This window comes from Euleptes europaea, chromosome 7, assembly GCF_029931775.1.
Source record: "Euleptes europaea isolate rEulEur1 chromosome 7, rEulEur1.hap1, whole genome shotgun sequence".
Lineage (NCBI taxonomy): Eukaryota > Metazoa > Chordata > Lepidosauria > Squamata > Sphaerodactylidae > Euleptes > Euleptes europaea.
Window position 1 is genome coordinate 24323079 of NC_079318.1, and position 16270 is coordinate 24339348.

Here is a 16270-nt window from a genome sequence, read left to right on the forward strand (position 1 = left end):
AAAGTATCCATCTGTATTCCTTGTCGTCCTTTGTTGCTTCCAAGTTGCCTGCTTAGCAAAGGCCTCTGTTCCGGCTCCTCCCATTTCTGTGACCAGTCAAGTTCTCAGTACAGCTTTTAAGGTCCCAAACATGGGGTGTGCTGTATTTTGCCGAGAAAGCAAGCACCAAGGAACTCTTCTCTCCAGTGGTGGAAGCCCTCAGCCTGACATTCAGCGACAGGCTCCCTCACATTTTTGCATCTCTTCTTCCAGTGGAGGCCATCGGCATCATATGCGGGCATGTCGATTAGTCTGCGCGCTCCCGAGATGACTTTCGAGCTAATATAGCTTTTAATTGCACCCGGCATCCAAGTGCCGTCGCTGAAGTCTTTGCCAATTGTACTATACAAAACAGCAGTACTTTTTCCACCAGGACTTGGAGAGGTTTTTCATTTTGTCCGGAGTCCTGCTCTTCGATTTCTTTGGCTGCTGCTGGGTATCCGAGTACTGGATGCCAGCAACAATGGCCGCATCAAAGACTTCTTTGAGGTTTTTCTGAGTCAAAGCGGAGCACTCGATGTAAGAGGCGGCTTTTGTTTCCTCGGCACAGAGCCTGGCGGCCTCCTCTGCCACGGGCTTCTCTTTGCATTTGTCGAGCTCAATGAGGACTTTGACATCCTCCCGGAGGTCCGACTGGGTCCCCACGAGAATAATCGGGGCTTTGGGGCAGTGGCATCGGATTTCAGGGACCCACTTTTCGCTCACGTTCTGGAAAGAGGAAGGGCTCACCACGCTGAAGCACAGCAAAAAGATGTCTGTGTTGGTGTAGCACAGTGGCCGGAGCTTGTCAAATTCGTCCTGCGCAAAAGAAAATGCAACGTGAATATCTAGAGACAGTGAACTCAGTGACAACAGTGCCTTCAAAGCACCACAATGCAACCCCAGGGGAGAAAAACCAACTCCTGAACACTTACAGCCCATTCCTGAAAATCCGGCATGCGGAGATGGTGGGGAAGAGGCGCAGCGGTGCCTCTTCCTAAGCCGTTTCGCGTACGCTGGGGGGAAAAAAGCCAACTCGCAGCTGTTTTTTTGTTTTAACAGGGCCTTTCGCCCCATTGAAAACAGCGAGGCTGCGCCTGCGCAACGCCGTTCTTGCCGGTGGTGGCCAGGGCCGAAACGGGATAGGAAGATGCCTAACCGGAGTGGCCAGGCACCGGTGGAGGGGCGAGGCACGGAGTGGCCGCACCGGTGGAGGGGCGAGGTGCGGTCCCGCGGCGCTCAGCCGCCGGCGGGACTGGCCTCCTCGCCAGTGTAAGTGCGTGTAATCGCACGATTACACGCACTTACGCTGGCGGCGCGGTCACGCTGCCTCCAGAAGACTTTCGGCCCAATTCTCAGGAATGGGCTGTTAAGGAATGATCATGTTTTCCTACATTCCCTAAGGAAATGTATTTCAGTTTGTGTACATATACTGATTAGAAATATCTCAGAACAATTTCAAAAGAGAGTTGAATCGTACTCCTTGCACCCAGGGCTGGTGCTACCATTAGGCGAACCAGGCGGTCGCCTAGGGCGCAGACCTCAGAGGGGCGCAGAACTGGCCTGAGGGGCACAGTTTTTAAACAAATTAGTTTCTTGAAAGAAATGCAACTGACAATTTATATATATATTTTATTTTAGGATAAGCACCACAACGTTATGGAACAGAATTAATTGTAACATCTTATAAAACATGTTGTGCTTTTATTTTTTTCTACAAGACATCTGTTTTTCAAAATTGGTTAGCAATGGGGGGGCACAAGTAGTTAGCCTTGCCTAGGGCACAAACATGCCTGGCGCCGGCCCTGCTTGCACCTAACAAAGTAGTAAATCAGGAAGAAGACTAAGCTAGTGGCCTTCTCCCTGATGGGCAAGCTTTCTGCAGGCAAGGTGTTTTTTTTTTTATTATGGAAGAACTTTTGATCATGTGATCATGGGAGAAAGATGAACTCAGATTGAACTAAAAACAGGGAACTATTAAGTACAGGAACAGAAATTTCCTCCTCTGAACAGAGACTGAAAGGCTGGCCTCTTTAGCTTAGAATTCTGCAGGTGTACCAGAAGTATTTAATACATCTGATTTCCAGCATAAATTTGTTACATAGGTTAGCACATCCTTTAAAACTGAAACTATAACAAGGCACAACGCTAAGGCTGTTTTCTGAGGGCACAAACAAGCCACCATTTCCCATTATGGTCTATTGGCTATGTGGTTCACAGGGAGGACGTCTTTCCAACCCCATCATTTCATTTCAGGGTTCTTGCTCCCCCTTTCTTGGGCATTTGAGGGGTTGTTACAACCAAAGACCGTGTACGATACTGATAATGAGCAGGGTTTTTCTTCTTGGTCAGGGGCTGACTCCTGATTATTAAAGGCAGACTAGTCCATCCCTATGTTTAGCTTTGAGAAGGGGGAACACAGTTCAGTGGTAGAGCATCTGCTTTGCATGTAAGGTCCTGCATTCAGTCCTCACTCTGACATCCCCAGTTAAAAGGATCAGACATTAGGTGATGTGAAAGACCCTACCTAAAACCCTGAATAACTGCTGCCAGCCAGTACTGACCCTGATAGACCAATGGTTTGAGTCAACTCAATAAGGAAGTTTTATACATTCATAGAGTTGGAAAGGGCCATACAGGCCATCTAGTCCCAAAAAAGGTAAAGGCCCCCTGTGCAAGTACCAGGTCATTCCTGACCAATGGAGTGACGTCACCTCCCGACGTTTACTAGGCAGACTTTATGGGGTGGTTTCCTGCCGGTACCTTTCCTCCTGCAATTTAAACCCATTATTGTGAGTCCTATCCTATTATGCGTTCAAGTGTTTACAACTGGTTGACCTGGTGGATTGGTTCCTGCTGCCATCATGCAACTTGGTCCACTTCCTTATCTCAAACTTCTTTGCTCACTGGGCACACAGCCTCTGCCAGGAGCAATTACTGTGCTTGTGATTATAAGGGAAGGGTAGGTGGATGGCCTCTCTTGAAGCACAGAGGGTACTGGCCAAAATGGCCCTTCGGCTCCTCTGCAATCTTATTTATCTGAACTATTTAATGTATATATATATATTTATTAACTTTTGGGTTGATTGGTTTGTTGAGGACATGGGAGAAAAGAAGATATGGAGCTGGACTGATATGACTGAGCCATTGACAGTGGAGACAAACTTTGATGTTGTGATCAGGGAAAACCTCGCACAAAGCAGTCAGAAGGAGCATCCAAGCTGAAGACATCAAAATAAATATTGGTCCTTCAGAAGGCGAACCTGCTGTTTTAGATTCAGATTTATCATTGCCGCCCGTTTTAATGAATTACACTTGACACCCTTCACATGCCAATGACATGAAACAAGTTTGAGCAACGAGAGAATTTCCCGCACCACACTCTTGCAGATCACAGAGGCTTCAAGGGCTGCAAGGCGAAGAAAGCACAGGGAAGCAAAGATCAACTCCGCACTGCGCTGTCATGCTGACAGCAGAATAAAAGCACACCAACACAAGCCTCCCCAACAGATAGGCTTTGCCTCAGCTGTGGAGGCCTTTTAATTAAAATTCAGCATGTTTCTCAAAGGGTCTTAAATTAACAAGGGCAAAGAACAAGTACGGTTGGAAAGAACCCTCCCATGTCAATGCTTTGTTGCCCAGACACAACTTGTATGTTAATTTATACGTTCTTGAGGCTGGGAAAGCTTTTGAAGAGCCACGGATGCTTGGTTCTTCAAAACTTATTCAAAGAAAGCATTGCAAGTTCTGTTCCACTGGGCTACGTTTCTTTCTGGGGCTCTTGCAATGGGAGATGGTGGTTTACAAGACAGAAGTCAGGCAAGCCAGCTTCGCTAGCTCACTTGTTTCCCAGACTTAAGCCCCCCTCCGGAAGCAAGGCCAGAGCCAAAAATCCCCACCACTCGGCTTTGAGTGATGCCACCCTGCTGCTCTGTGTTCCTACAAGAACTGCAGTTACAAAAAATCTGCACAATCAGGCCTTGCGTGCATGAAAGTAACAATTGCAAGAGTTGTCACACTGATGACATCATGTTGCTTGAAACTGGCAGGAGCCTGGATGATGGAGAAGTAGAATCAGAGGTCAAGGTGATTTAGGAGTACAAAGGAAGACCCTGGATAATCAAGGGCTCTTTTCTCATCTCTTATCTCCAGTTTACAGGCCACAAAAACAATAGGTGTAGAATCAAGACGTCATTAGCATTCATGACCCCCACTAGGCTCTCCATAACAAACTGGAAAGGGAGACCACAAGAAGCACTTTGACTCTGGCAATATATTACCCACTGCTCAATTATGTTGCAGCCAGCCCGGGCTCCATGTGCATTGTGTAAGAGGCAGCAGAACAAGTTCGGGTGAGATCGCTTTGCGAGATAAAAAAAACACTGCCTGCCATACATTGCAAAGATCAGGGGCTCAATTGTCAGAGGCTACAGTGTCAATTTTAAAATCAGCCAATGGGCCACTGCCAAATTCACCTGCCCATATATTTCTACATGGTCATATACACTGAAACATGCTTTCTTTCACTCACAAATGGCACACCATCTCCTACCCTCACCAGCTAGCAAAGCAAGAGCAAGCTGCAACTGGCCGGTACTCAGATGGTCCTAGCAGTATGGATATGTCAACAAAGCACTTCTTCCTGTAACCTCTGGATAATGCCTGAAACCTCCAGACTATGCAGAAGGAACCCTTGTGGCATCCTCTCCCCATGCTAGTATCTTCCTTGGGGAAACAAGCCACTGTTGACATGGGCTCCTACTCTATGATCCTTGGTAGCTCCGACATTGCTACATCCTTGTTACCTTGCAGTCACTGAGCCCCACATACAACAGGAGAAGCCCCAGGAGAGGAGGCTGAGACATATGTAAAAGTATGCGGGATCAATAAGGAAGGCTGTGGGAAAGCTGCAAGGGGCCAAAGGAAAAGTTACAAGAAAGTGAGATGGGCAAATTTCCTGGACACCCCCACCCCAGCTCTTCCTTGCCTCTCTCTCCTTCTCCTCGCCTTCTTTACTGCCCTCTTATCTCATCCTGGCTGCTGCCACATCTCCACCACCATCACAATATTTATGCACCATTTTGGGTTGTTACAGCCTTCCCAAGCCCTCTTTCTCGCTGTAGCAACCCAGAATGGTACGCAAAAAGCAAAATCCAGTCATTCACTTCTTCTGACAGCTGCGCACATCACTGGTCAGTTTGGGAGTATTACTCAAAAAAGAACAATTTTTAAAAAATGTAAGACTTTCCCGTAAATCTGAGGATTACTGCAGGTTTGTAGAATGCTGCATGACAGTGAATAGCCCCATTGTGGTGATGTAGCTATCCACAAGAAAAGTAGCCCTCCACAGTTAGATATACAGCAGTGATTTAAATGAAAGGAGTTTTACTAACCTGGCCAGCCGTGTCACAGAGCTGGAGCCTAACTGGTCGACCATCTACTGACACAACAGCTGAAAAGGAAAGAAACAGCCAATGAGACAGCCATCAGTGAAGAATTATGTCTTTGCTCACATTTCTCATTTACCTTCGAACCAATTTAACAGCCTGAGAGAACCAGAAGTTAGTTTGTCCTCAACTCCTGGGCGTCCCCGAGCTCTTCAGAGCTCTCTTAATTCACTGCGTGGCAGAAGTAGCAAATCACTAAATGAAGGGGCTTTCATTGTACAAATCAAGCCATCCCAAAGACCCTGTGTAGTTTCCCCCCTCCCTTGCTTGAGGATTAATTTCCTTGTCACGTTTGTGTTTCCAAAGACCTGGCACAAAGGAAGCCCCCAAGCTCTCCTTGGTTTAAATGACAGAGAATACAATGCAAATATTTGGGAAGCTCTTCTTTCCACACTCTTTTCAGTCCTGGCTAGATAATTTATTATTCCAGAAAAACTAGGCTGCTAACGTAACCACAAGTGATCACCGGCTGCTAAAAGTCCCCTTTTTATTATGCCATCATAGGGCCTCCTTACTATTTAAACAGAAAATTGTGCTTTTTTTTCTTGGCAAGATTGCAGATTTATTGCTTGACTGTATCAGTTTGCAACATTTGTGGCCTGCAGGTATTTTAAATTATGACTTTTGCCTACAAGGCAAAACTAATTGCAGTTAGCACAAGGAGATAATGTACACCCAAAAAGTTATGGCTGGATTGGTCCTCCTGTACTATGAAACCAAGCATTTGGCACTAAACCACAAACCACTCCGGTTTCTCATCAGCTTAAGGCTGCTGTGTTCTGCGTACCAACTTGGGAGTAAGTCCCTAATGGGCCATTTCTGAGAACACCCCTGTAGAACAGGGCATCCTACATATTTATTGACATACTGGTTGAAGTAGATTAGCTTAGGCGGCTTGTGGAATACAGGATCCTGTAACTTCAGAACTGAGCATTACACCTTAGAGCAAACAAGCTCACACGTAAATATTTTGCATGCCTGAAAAGGGCAAGTGATGGGGACTCTCATACATGTGTTTTCTACGTTGTCAGCTACATGAATGCACCTCACACACTACAGGAAAAACGCAGTCAACCTGGGATGAAAAATAAAAGGGGGCATTTTATTGTATGACGTGAAGAGATGCTGAGATGCTGTCCCAAAAGGAGGGAAGCCAGCAGCTGATGACCCAGCAGTTTCCCACTTGACACCCACCAACCTTATTAAAATCGGGGGGGGGGCTGACAGGGGTTATTACATTACAACAATTCACGAGGCAGGCAACAGAGAGCCATCCTTTCACCACCGGCTCTCCGTGAGCTCAGGGCCCATCTAAACTTATGGAAGAGGAGAAGGGAAAGGGACTTGCTTTCCCCCTTCCTTCTGAACCAGCAAAAAGGGATCAGGATTATGAGACACTGAAGAGGATTTGCATGAAGTGGGTGATGTCTTGGAAAAAGAATAAAATTACCCATGGGCTCTGCACATTCAGAACAGCTTTGGAGTTCAGAGATGTCTCTAACTCAGTCGACTCAAGAACTGTGATCCGTATTCATTATTACAGAATAAACATCTGACTGTAGGCCAAATTGTGCAAAAGCACTGGCTACAGTTAGAATTCGCTGGCTCCCTCTTTTTTTTATTCACATCAATTTTCTAGCCTTCAGTTGGAAACAGCTTGCAAAACATGATAGATCCTAAACCAGAAAGGGGGGGGGGGTCACCAAGTTTTTTCTTTACCAACAGTCCAGGGTAAGATCTGCAAGTTTGTAAATCTTGCACCGAATATTCCAAAGTATGTACAGAATGACCTGTGTGTGTGAAGTGCCGTCAAGTCGCACCCCGACCCCTTTGGGGGGTTTTCATGGCAAGAGACTAACAGAGGTGGTTGGCCAGTGCCCTCCTCCGCACAGCCACCCTGGTCTTCCTTGGCGGTCTCTCATCCAAATACGAACCAGGGCGGACCCTGCTCAGCTTCTGTGATCGGACGAGATCAGGCTAGCCTGGCCCAGCCAGGTCAGGGCACAGTATGACCTACACTGCATTTTTTAAAAGTGCATTTACACAAGTCAATATACCAACGCAGGGTGTATTTTAGGCGGGCTGTCCATTTCCAACGGCCCTCCGAGTGGAACCGAGATTATCCTCTGTGATCGTTATATGCCTTACCTGGAAATAGGAGCCATCGCCCTCCTTTTCCATGAAAGACCAGGCAAGCATCTATTGCTTCTTTCCCTACTCTTTGATTTTCCCTACTCTTTGATTTTACGATTTATGCAGCCCCTTCCCCAGTCAGGGGGCTCCATTCACAATCCCAGCACTGCCCCCTTTCTGCAGCCCGGGCAGATCCTTTCCACTTCCAACCACCCTGGAACCAAAGGGGAAACGCAGCTCTCCCAGGCTGAAGCCCAGCAGAAGGGGAGCCGCCCCTTCTACAGTTGCAAGGTTCAAAGTCGACAAGAAGCGGGTTTCAGAGGAGAACCGGGGGTGGGGGGGTGGGGGGGTGGGGGGGTGGGGGTCAGACTCTGAAGCCAAGCTGACCGGTTGGATCCCAAAGCAGCGTTCTGACCCCAAGCCTGCCTTGAATAGGGATGCCCAAATACCCACCATCTGGGCACTGTTTCTTCTATAATGTTACAACAGATGATGCAAAACTGTAGCATAAGTGCTCCTTTTGTATTTTTTTTTCCTTTTTATGTGACTTAGGATTTGTTATGTTTTTCTTATAAAAACTAATAAACATTTATTTAAAAAAAAAAAGGAAGGGATGTTAGGGGCAGCCCCATGCAATTCTCCCTCCAGGACCACACACACACGCACCCACCCCGCTCTCACCTGAAAAATTGTCGAAGGCGGTGGGGATGTACTCCGTGGGGTAGCCGTTGGTGGTGTAGCTCACCACCAGGCTGGTCTTGCCCACCGCGCCGTCTCCCACCAGGACGCACTTGACGCTGCGGCGGGGTTCGAACCCGCCGCCGCCGCCGCCCCCCGCGCCGGCCCGGCCGCGGCCGCCCAGCGCCGCCGCCCGGCCGCCGCGGACCCGGCGCGGGGGCACCGGCGGCACCTCGCAGCCGGCCGGCAGCGGCTTGCTGATGTAGCCCGTCTCCCCCTCTTGCTGCTGCGGCGGCATCCGCCTGGCCCCGGGGAAGGGGAGCCGGGAGGGCGGGGGGCTCCGCGGGGGCAGGGGAGCAAGGCGCGGGGGGTCAAGCAGCGAGGGCTTCCCCGGAGATCCAGGCTCTTCCTGCCCCGCAGATCCAGGCTCTCTTGCAACGCCGCCGCCTTCCAGCCGTCGCCCGCCTGCTGCGCGCTGCCCGCCGCCGCCGCCGCCGCTCCCCGGCTCACAATGCGCGCGCCGCCCCAGCCTGGCCGGGCTCTCTGCTTCCAGATGACATAATACGGGGGAGGGGAGGGGAGGAGCCCCCGGGAGAGGCTCGGGGCCGGCAGGCGGCGCTCTGGAGGCCTCCCGTTCAGCCCGTAGGTGCGCGTTTCCCCCCATCGGAGGTCTCAAAACTCAAACAGAAGCCCCCCCGTGCAGAGTTTTGAGAATCTGGATGGGGAAAAGTTCACAGTGGGGAGCCGTGTTAGTCTGTTTGCAGTAGTCGAAAAGGGGCAAGAGTCCAGTAGCACCTTCAAGACTAACAAAAATGTTTTCTGGGAGGGTGTGAGCTTTCGGGAGCCACAGCTCACTTCTTCAGTAGTCGAAAAGGGCAAGAGTCCAGTAGCACCTTCAAGACTAACAAAAATGTTTTCTGGGAGGGTGGAGGTTTCGTGAGCCACAGCTCCCTTCTTCAGTAGTCGAAAAGGGCAAGAGTCCAGTAGCACCTTCAAGACTAACAAAAATGTTTTCTGGCAGGGTGTGAGCTTTCGTGAGCCACAGCTCACTTCTTCAGTAGTCGAAAAGGGCAAGAGTCCAGTAGCACCTTCAAGACTAACAAAAATGTTTTCTGGAAGGGTGTGAGCTTTCGTGAGCCACAGCTCACTTCTTTAGTAGTCGAAAAGGGCAAGAGTCCAGTAGCACCTTAAAGACTAACAAAAATGTTTTCTGGGAGGGTGTGAGCTTTCGGGAGCCACAGCTCACTTCTTCAGTAGTCGAAAAGGGCAAGAGTCCAGTAGCACCTTCAAGACTAACAAAAATGTTTTCTGGCAGGGTGTGAGCTTTCGTGAGCCACAGCTCACTTCTTCAGATACAGCTAGAATGTGAATCCATCGTTCTTTAAGTAGAGGAACAGTATGTCAATGTGTCCTGTACATCACAGACTCTTCTGCATATCACACCTGATCCCATCAAGCCTGCTATTCACATTTACATACTGTTCCTCTACTTAAAGACCGATGGATTCACATTCTAGCTGTATCTGAAGAAGTGAGCTGTGGCTCACGAAAGCTCACACCCTACCAGAAAATATTTTTGTTTGTCTTTAAGGTGCTACTGGACTCTTGCCCTTTTTGGATGGGGAAAATGTGCATCTACAGAGCCGCAAACCCAACGGGACCGTTCAAAGGACATTCTTTGATCTAATCCCTTATTTACGTTTTGTATTAATTTTTATATTAGGTATTGACTTAATAACGGTGGGTACGGTAAGAACAGGTTCATTAAAATAATCTTGGGATTCGTTCCGTCAGCAAAAGTGTACACAATTTATTTTTAGATGGGAGAGGGAGAGGGGGAAGTCATTTTATTATTAACTTAAGAGATATGACTTGTTTGACTTTTATTATGACGATTATATTGTTTTTGTTGATACATTAAATGAAGAAAAAAAATACAGAGCTGCAAATCGCAGGCAAAACCTCCCGTGCGTAAATGGCCTTCAAAGCTCTTCTGAGTGTGCCGAGCCCACGGGCGAATGCGCATGGGAGGTTTTGCCTGGGCCCTGCCGCTCTCTAAACGCACATTTCCCCCAGCCAAATTCTCAGAACTCAACAATAAGCCCCCGTGCAGAGTTTTGGCCATTTCGGCCCGGGAGGTGTTGCCTTGGATTTGCCGCTCTCTAGAGGCGCGTTTCCCCCATCCGAATTCTCCAAACGCTGCACTTGGGGCTTATGGTTGAGTTTGGAGGATTCGGGTGGGGGGAATGGTGCCTCTAAGAGTGGCAAATCCAAGGCAAAACCTCCCGTGCAGAAATGGCCCTTGAGAATTCAGATGGGGGAAATGTGCATCTTGAGAGCGGCAAGTCCGAGGCAAAAACCTCCCGTGCGTTTTCGCCCCGTGGGTCCTTTTCTTCTTCTTTTCCCAAGACCTCCCGCACTTCATGCAAATCCTCTCCAGTGTCTCATAATCCTGATCCATTTTTGCAGGTTCAGAAGGAAGGGGGAAAGCAAGTCCCTTTCTGCAGTCGCTTTTCCATTCGTTTGGATGGGATGCCGCGTGGGGGCTTGTTTATGAGTCTGGAGAAATTGGCTGGGGAGGAAATGTACATTTATAAGGTAAAGGTCCCCTGTGCAAGCACCGGGTCATTCCTGACCCATGGGGTGACGTCACATCCCGACGTTTCCAAGGCGGACTTTGTTTGCGGGGTGGTTTGCCAGGGCCTTCCCCAGTCATGTTCCCTTTACCCCCAGCAAGCTGGGTCCTCATTTGACCGACCTCGGAAGGATGGAAGGCTGAGTCAACCTTGAGCCGGCTACCTGAAACTGACTTCCGTCGGGATCGAACTCAGGTCGTGAGCAAAGCTTGGACTGCAGTACTGCAGCTTAACACTCTGCACCACAGGGCCTCCCCTAAACGTACATTTAGAAAGCAGCAAATGCAAGGCAAAACCTTCCAGGCATTTTCGCCCCTGGCTTCGTCCGGGAGCGCTCGCCATTGGCCGCTCTCGCATATACTAAGACGATCAGGGGGTCCCCTATTGGCTGAAATGTTCACAAAGCTGCACGACGCTGCCCAGGATCTGCACGCTTCCCTTGCTGGAAAGGCTGATCCCCCCCCATCCCCCACCGATGCTTCCTAAATAACCCTTTCCTTTCTTTCCTCCCCCACCCTGTATTCCATCCAGCTCCTTCCCTTGCCATCAACTCCTTTCCTCGTCGTGCATCTCCTCTGCTGGTGCAGAGCTGCTCTTTCTCACCTGCGTCTTACCCCCTCTTCAGTGCTGGATTTACGTATAAGCTAAACAAGGTATAGCCGAGCCCAAAAAATTTAAAGGGAAAAAAAACTAAATGTACATTTCCAAAATATGAGATAAAAAACAAATAAAACATACATACAGCAACAGTGTTTTGTGTTGTGTAGGCTCCTATGATGTAAGTAATGGGCCCCGCCTGCTAGCCTGCTCCCTAAAATGTCACTGGTTTGCTCATTTCTATATATAGGGTGCCTACATTCTGCATGTGGTTTTAGGGGTCCAAAATTACCATATAGCATATATTCAACACAAAAAACAGCGACAATTTGTTATTGACAAAGGACAGCTGGACATATAAAGGGCCCCATTACCTTCAATAGCTTAGGGCCTCATCAAACCTAAATCCGGCCCTGCCCCTCTTCATCCTATAGTTGCTACCTGAGTTATATTGAAATCGCAAACACGCTTACTGGGAGGTCCGTCTCATTGGAGCTACTGTCGATGGACGCCTGTAGTGCTCCACGGAGCTGAAATAAACTGGAATAAAGGGATAGTCCAAATCAGGGGTTCTCAACAAGGCGGGAATTCCCCCCTAGGGGAAATTCCCCTAGGGGGGAATTGGGACCACTATTCAGCAAATAGTGATGTCCTGTAGATTATGTGCAAATCTGTACAAATGTAGTAGTTTTTTTCTTAGTTAGACTACCTTGGGAAGGGGGGAATTATATTCTGAGCAATGGTGAAAGGGGGGAATGGAGCAAAAAAAGGTTGAGAACCACTGGTCTAAACAGAAGAGCTAACATTGCAATAATGGACATCCCGCAACCCCCTCGCCCTCCCCAATCTTCTCTCGCAGGCGCAGCGTTCATAAGCAAACATGCTTCTTCCCTCCAGGCCATTTCCTTCTCTTATCTTTTCCCCACCCCCAGTCCTCAAGGTTTAGCTGCAAAGCTGTCTAATCTTATCAAAGCTCCGCCTGTTTTACCAAACAAAACCAAGTTTCTTAGCCAATTTATCACTATTCATGAAACTGATATAGGAAGCCACGTACTTTGGTGCAGCTAAAAGCACTATTAAAACAGGGCGGCGGGGGGGGGGGGAGAGATCCCAGGTTTAATTCTTATATAAAGGCTCGTGTGTGTCTGTTTCTGGGTATCAGTCGATTCAGAAGAAGAGAAATGATGTTGTGGGTATTGTCCCGGGAAGCTTCCGAGCAGATAAGAAGGAGCAGGGACTTACTTTGCACGTGCTCAGGAAATACCAGACATTTCAAGCCCAAATGCCAAATTGGCAGCCCTGCCTACCTGATCCCATTATTCTTAGAAGAAAAGAGCAAGAGCCCAGTAGCACCTTAAAGACTAACACAATTTCTGGCAGGGTATGAGCTTTCTTAGTCTTTGTAGCCATCATCGCTATAGCCCACCCGGTCAGTGTAGGATCTCCGGCGACTGTTAGTATTGCTGCTTTCCCTCCCGTTTCTCTCCTAATTGGATAATAGGCCGTAAGCGATACAAAGGGCTCAAGCCTCTTTCTCCTTTGCCCACATCCTGGAAACCAGAGAGATGCAAGGCCTGAGAGCCCATGGCGTTTCCCTCAGATTATGTCCCTTTATTGCAGGGGTGGGTAACCTTTTTTTTGCCAAGGGCCATTTAGATATTTATAATATCATTCGCGGGCCATACAAAATTATCAACTTAAAATTAGCCTGCTATACTCTTGGGCAGTCCTAGCAGCTCCATAGCTAATGACTCTTCTTCAAGGCAGAAAAAAGGTTCCTTTTCTCGGCAAAACAAACACATCCGCCTTGAATAGAGGTTATTCCTGTCTGCGGGAGGGGGTGGATCACCAGTCTTAGATCCTTCTGAGCTAGAGATCTGCCAGGACCCACGAAGGGCCAGACCAAACGCTTTCGCGGGCCATATACGGCCCCCGGGCCTGACGTTCCCCACCCCTGCTTTATTGGATGGGTTCTAGGAGCTCCATATTTACCAAGAGCGTGGGGACCTGTTTCATAGGGTTGCCAACCTCCAGGTAGTAGCTGGGGGTATCCTGCTATTACAACTGATCTCCGGCCGATAGAGATCAGTTCACCTGGAGAAAACGGCCGCTTTGGCAATTGGACTCTACGGCATTGAAGTCCCTCCCCTCTCCAAACCCTGCGCTCCTCAGGCTCCGCCCCCAAAACCTCCCACCGGTGGGGAAGAGGAACCTGGCAACCCTACTGTTTCAGATTGTCACCGTGGGCATGGGGAGAAGAGGCGTAGACCGGAAATGGCCACAGAAAGTCATTTTGGGGCTGTGCGTGTACTGATATTACGACATGTCAGTTTCCCCAGGAGAGTGGAGAAGGACTTCTTAGGGATGGTGCGGTGTGTGTGTGTGTGTGTGTGTGTATGCCCCTTTCTTCTTGCATGCTGTGGTCCCGATCTGAATTAGGCCCCCACAAACCTGGGAATCGCAGAGCTGCCAGAACATATGTTCAGCCCAGCCGGCAACATACTTGGGCGGGGGGGGGGGGAGAAACGTCACATGTAGTGAGGCTCCAAGGTTTATGTGCTACGCATGTGGTTATAGATATCACCCTCAGGAAATGCCATTGTGCTGTTTTAACATTTTAAAATAATTTTTATCTTGACATAGCGCCTTAAATAAATGATATTTTCATTATCAATATTTTTTTTTTATCCCACCTAACCTTGAAGCGTCACAACATTGATTTTAATATAAGGTAGGAAATAAATTTTAGTCTTCAAGGTGCCAACTGGGCTTTGGTTTTATTCTACTCTGCAGAGGAGCACCGGAGACAAACTGACCACTAACGCTGCTGCCCTGCAGTAAGGCTCACTCAGGCAGTGTTCTGTGGGTTGGGATTCATTTTATTATTAAATAATGGAGCAAACGTTTGAGGGGAAAGAGGAGGAAGAGTGATTGAAGAGAGTTAAAAGTTGTGGAAGGAATGAAAACAAGAAGCACACCAACGAGAGGAGAGAGGTAGATTTACTTAGCTAAAGAGAAGACCAAAAAAGAGGAGTATAAATTGGAGTGGACAAAATCTGCAGGAGAACCAAACCAGATGTCTCCGAGAGTGCAATGCTTTCAGTTCTCACTGGCTTTTTAGGTTTAATTTTTAGCTGTGCAGAGGCTCAGATTGTGGCATATTGGTGTGTGTGTGTGTGTGTGCGGGGGGGTCCGTTTCTCCTCGTGCCGTTTTTCCCAACCTGAAATGGCCACGGGGAGCTCTTGTTTGCCCCGCTGGTTTAGAAGGGAAGAAGAAAAATTGGTTTTTATACCCCGCCTTTTCTCTACCTTTAAGGACTGTCAAAGCAGCTTACAACCGCCTTCCCTTCCTCTCCTCACAACAGACACCTTGTGAGGTAGGCGGGGGTTGAGAGAGTTCTGAGGGAACTGTGACTAGCCCAATGTCACCCAGCAGGCTTCATGTGGAGGAGTGGGGAATCGAGCCTGGTTCTCCAGATTAGAGTCCACCACTCTTAACCACCTAGGGTTGCTAACCTCCAGGTAGTAGCTGGAGATCTCCTGCTATTACAACTGATCGCCAGCCGATAGAGATCAGTTCCCCTGGAGAAAAGGGCCGCTTTGGCAATTGGATTCTATGGTATTGAAGCCCCTCTCCTCCCCAAACCCCACCCTCCTCAGGCTCCACCCCTAAAACCTCCCGCCGGTGGCAAAGAGGGACCTGGCAACCCTATAACCACTACACCATTCTGGTCTTTCAAAGGAGAGAGAAATAGAATTAAATTCAGAAGAGGGGAAGGAACTAGAAGAAAGGAACCAATAATGGCAGGCAGAAGGGGGTTAAGGCCACTATTCTGACTGGCAGGATGGTGGGGAGTGGGGAAAGGGGGGGTCAAACAAAAGAGCAGCGGGAGTAGCATCAAGAGGAAGAATCCATATTTCAGCCAGAGCAAGACAAGACATGATATGCAGCAGCAAGGTCGTAAAGAAGGGCAGAGTCTTTGTTAACTGAAGAGTGGCAGTTTAGAAAACCACAAGGAAAGACGGGAGCAGGACCCGAAATGGACATGAGGGTTGGGCAGAAGGAAGAACACAAACCAGAGCCAGGATTAGGAAGAACATCACCAGCACAGATAGCAGGAGAACAACGAAAACGGGCAATATGAAGAAACAGAGTGGGTGCATCACAGAATGCAAAAAGGCAGGCAGAAGAGAAGGCACCCAAGAGTATAAAACGAGCTGTCAAATAAATACAGTATAAATCATGCCATGATAAGCAACAAGAAAAATGCCCTCAGCTAACCACCTGCATCAGTTCCAAAGGGAACAGGATATATAAACAAGCCCGACCTTTGTGTGCAGCTCGTAAAATTGCTTCTTTGGTCAACAGATCTCAAGTGGATGCCAGATGAAAATTATTCAGGCTAAGTATAAGGCAGCTAAGCATAGGAATGTGAAGGCCTGGGAAAACGGAAAATTCAGAAACACTGGTTCTCGGGGGGCCCTCCCCAATTTTTCTGCAGCACTCAAAAAATTCTACGAAATATTTTTTTCCTTTGAAATGTGTAAAATACTTTTTAAATACAATATTGCATTCATTCAAAATGTATAGCATTGTTTCAGTTTTAACAATGGAAATGTCCCTTTTGAAATGCGTTAAATGCTTTTAAAGACAAGATTGTCCTCAACATGTATTGCGTGAAAAAGTCTGGGGAGGTTCGTTTTTTTAATGAGAAAAATAGGAACATTTCTATGAGCTCTGAATAAAACTCTTATGAAATA

General features: G+C 48.1%; 1 protein-coding gene across 1 annotated transcript; it reads right to left on the minus strand.

Moving 5' to 3' along the window:
• Positions 1 to 379: 379 nt before the first annotated feature.
• RHOU (ras homolog family member U) lies at positions 380 to 8574 on the minus strand. Its single transcript, XM_056852518.1, has 3 exons — positions 8280 to 8574; positions 5412 to 5470; positions 380 to 837 (listed from the first exon to the last, which is right to left on the minus strand). The coding sequence occupies exons 1-3, from the start codon at positions 8572 to 8574 to the stop codon at positions 382 to 384; spliced, it is 810 nt and encodes a 269-aa protein (XP_056708496.1). The 3' UTR covers positions 380 to 381.
• Between the last annotated feature and the right edge of the window lie 7696 nt (positions 8575 to 16270).

Bases quoted from the DNA above. Each gene is read 5' to 3' on its own strand.
- RHOU (XM_056852518.1), bottom strand. From the start codon at position 8,574: ATGCCGCCGCAGCAGCAAGAGGGGGAGACGGGCTACATCAGCAAGCCG. The intron at 5,471-8,279 runs GTGAGAGCGGGG...TTTCCTTTTCAG, and splicing joins CGCCTTCGACAATTTTTCAG to CTGTTGTGTCAGTAGATGGT. The intron at 838-5,411 runs GTTAGTAAAACT...TCTTTTGCGCAG, and splicing joins TCTGTGACACGGCTGGCCAG to GACGAATTTGACAAGCTCCG.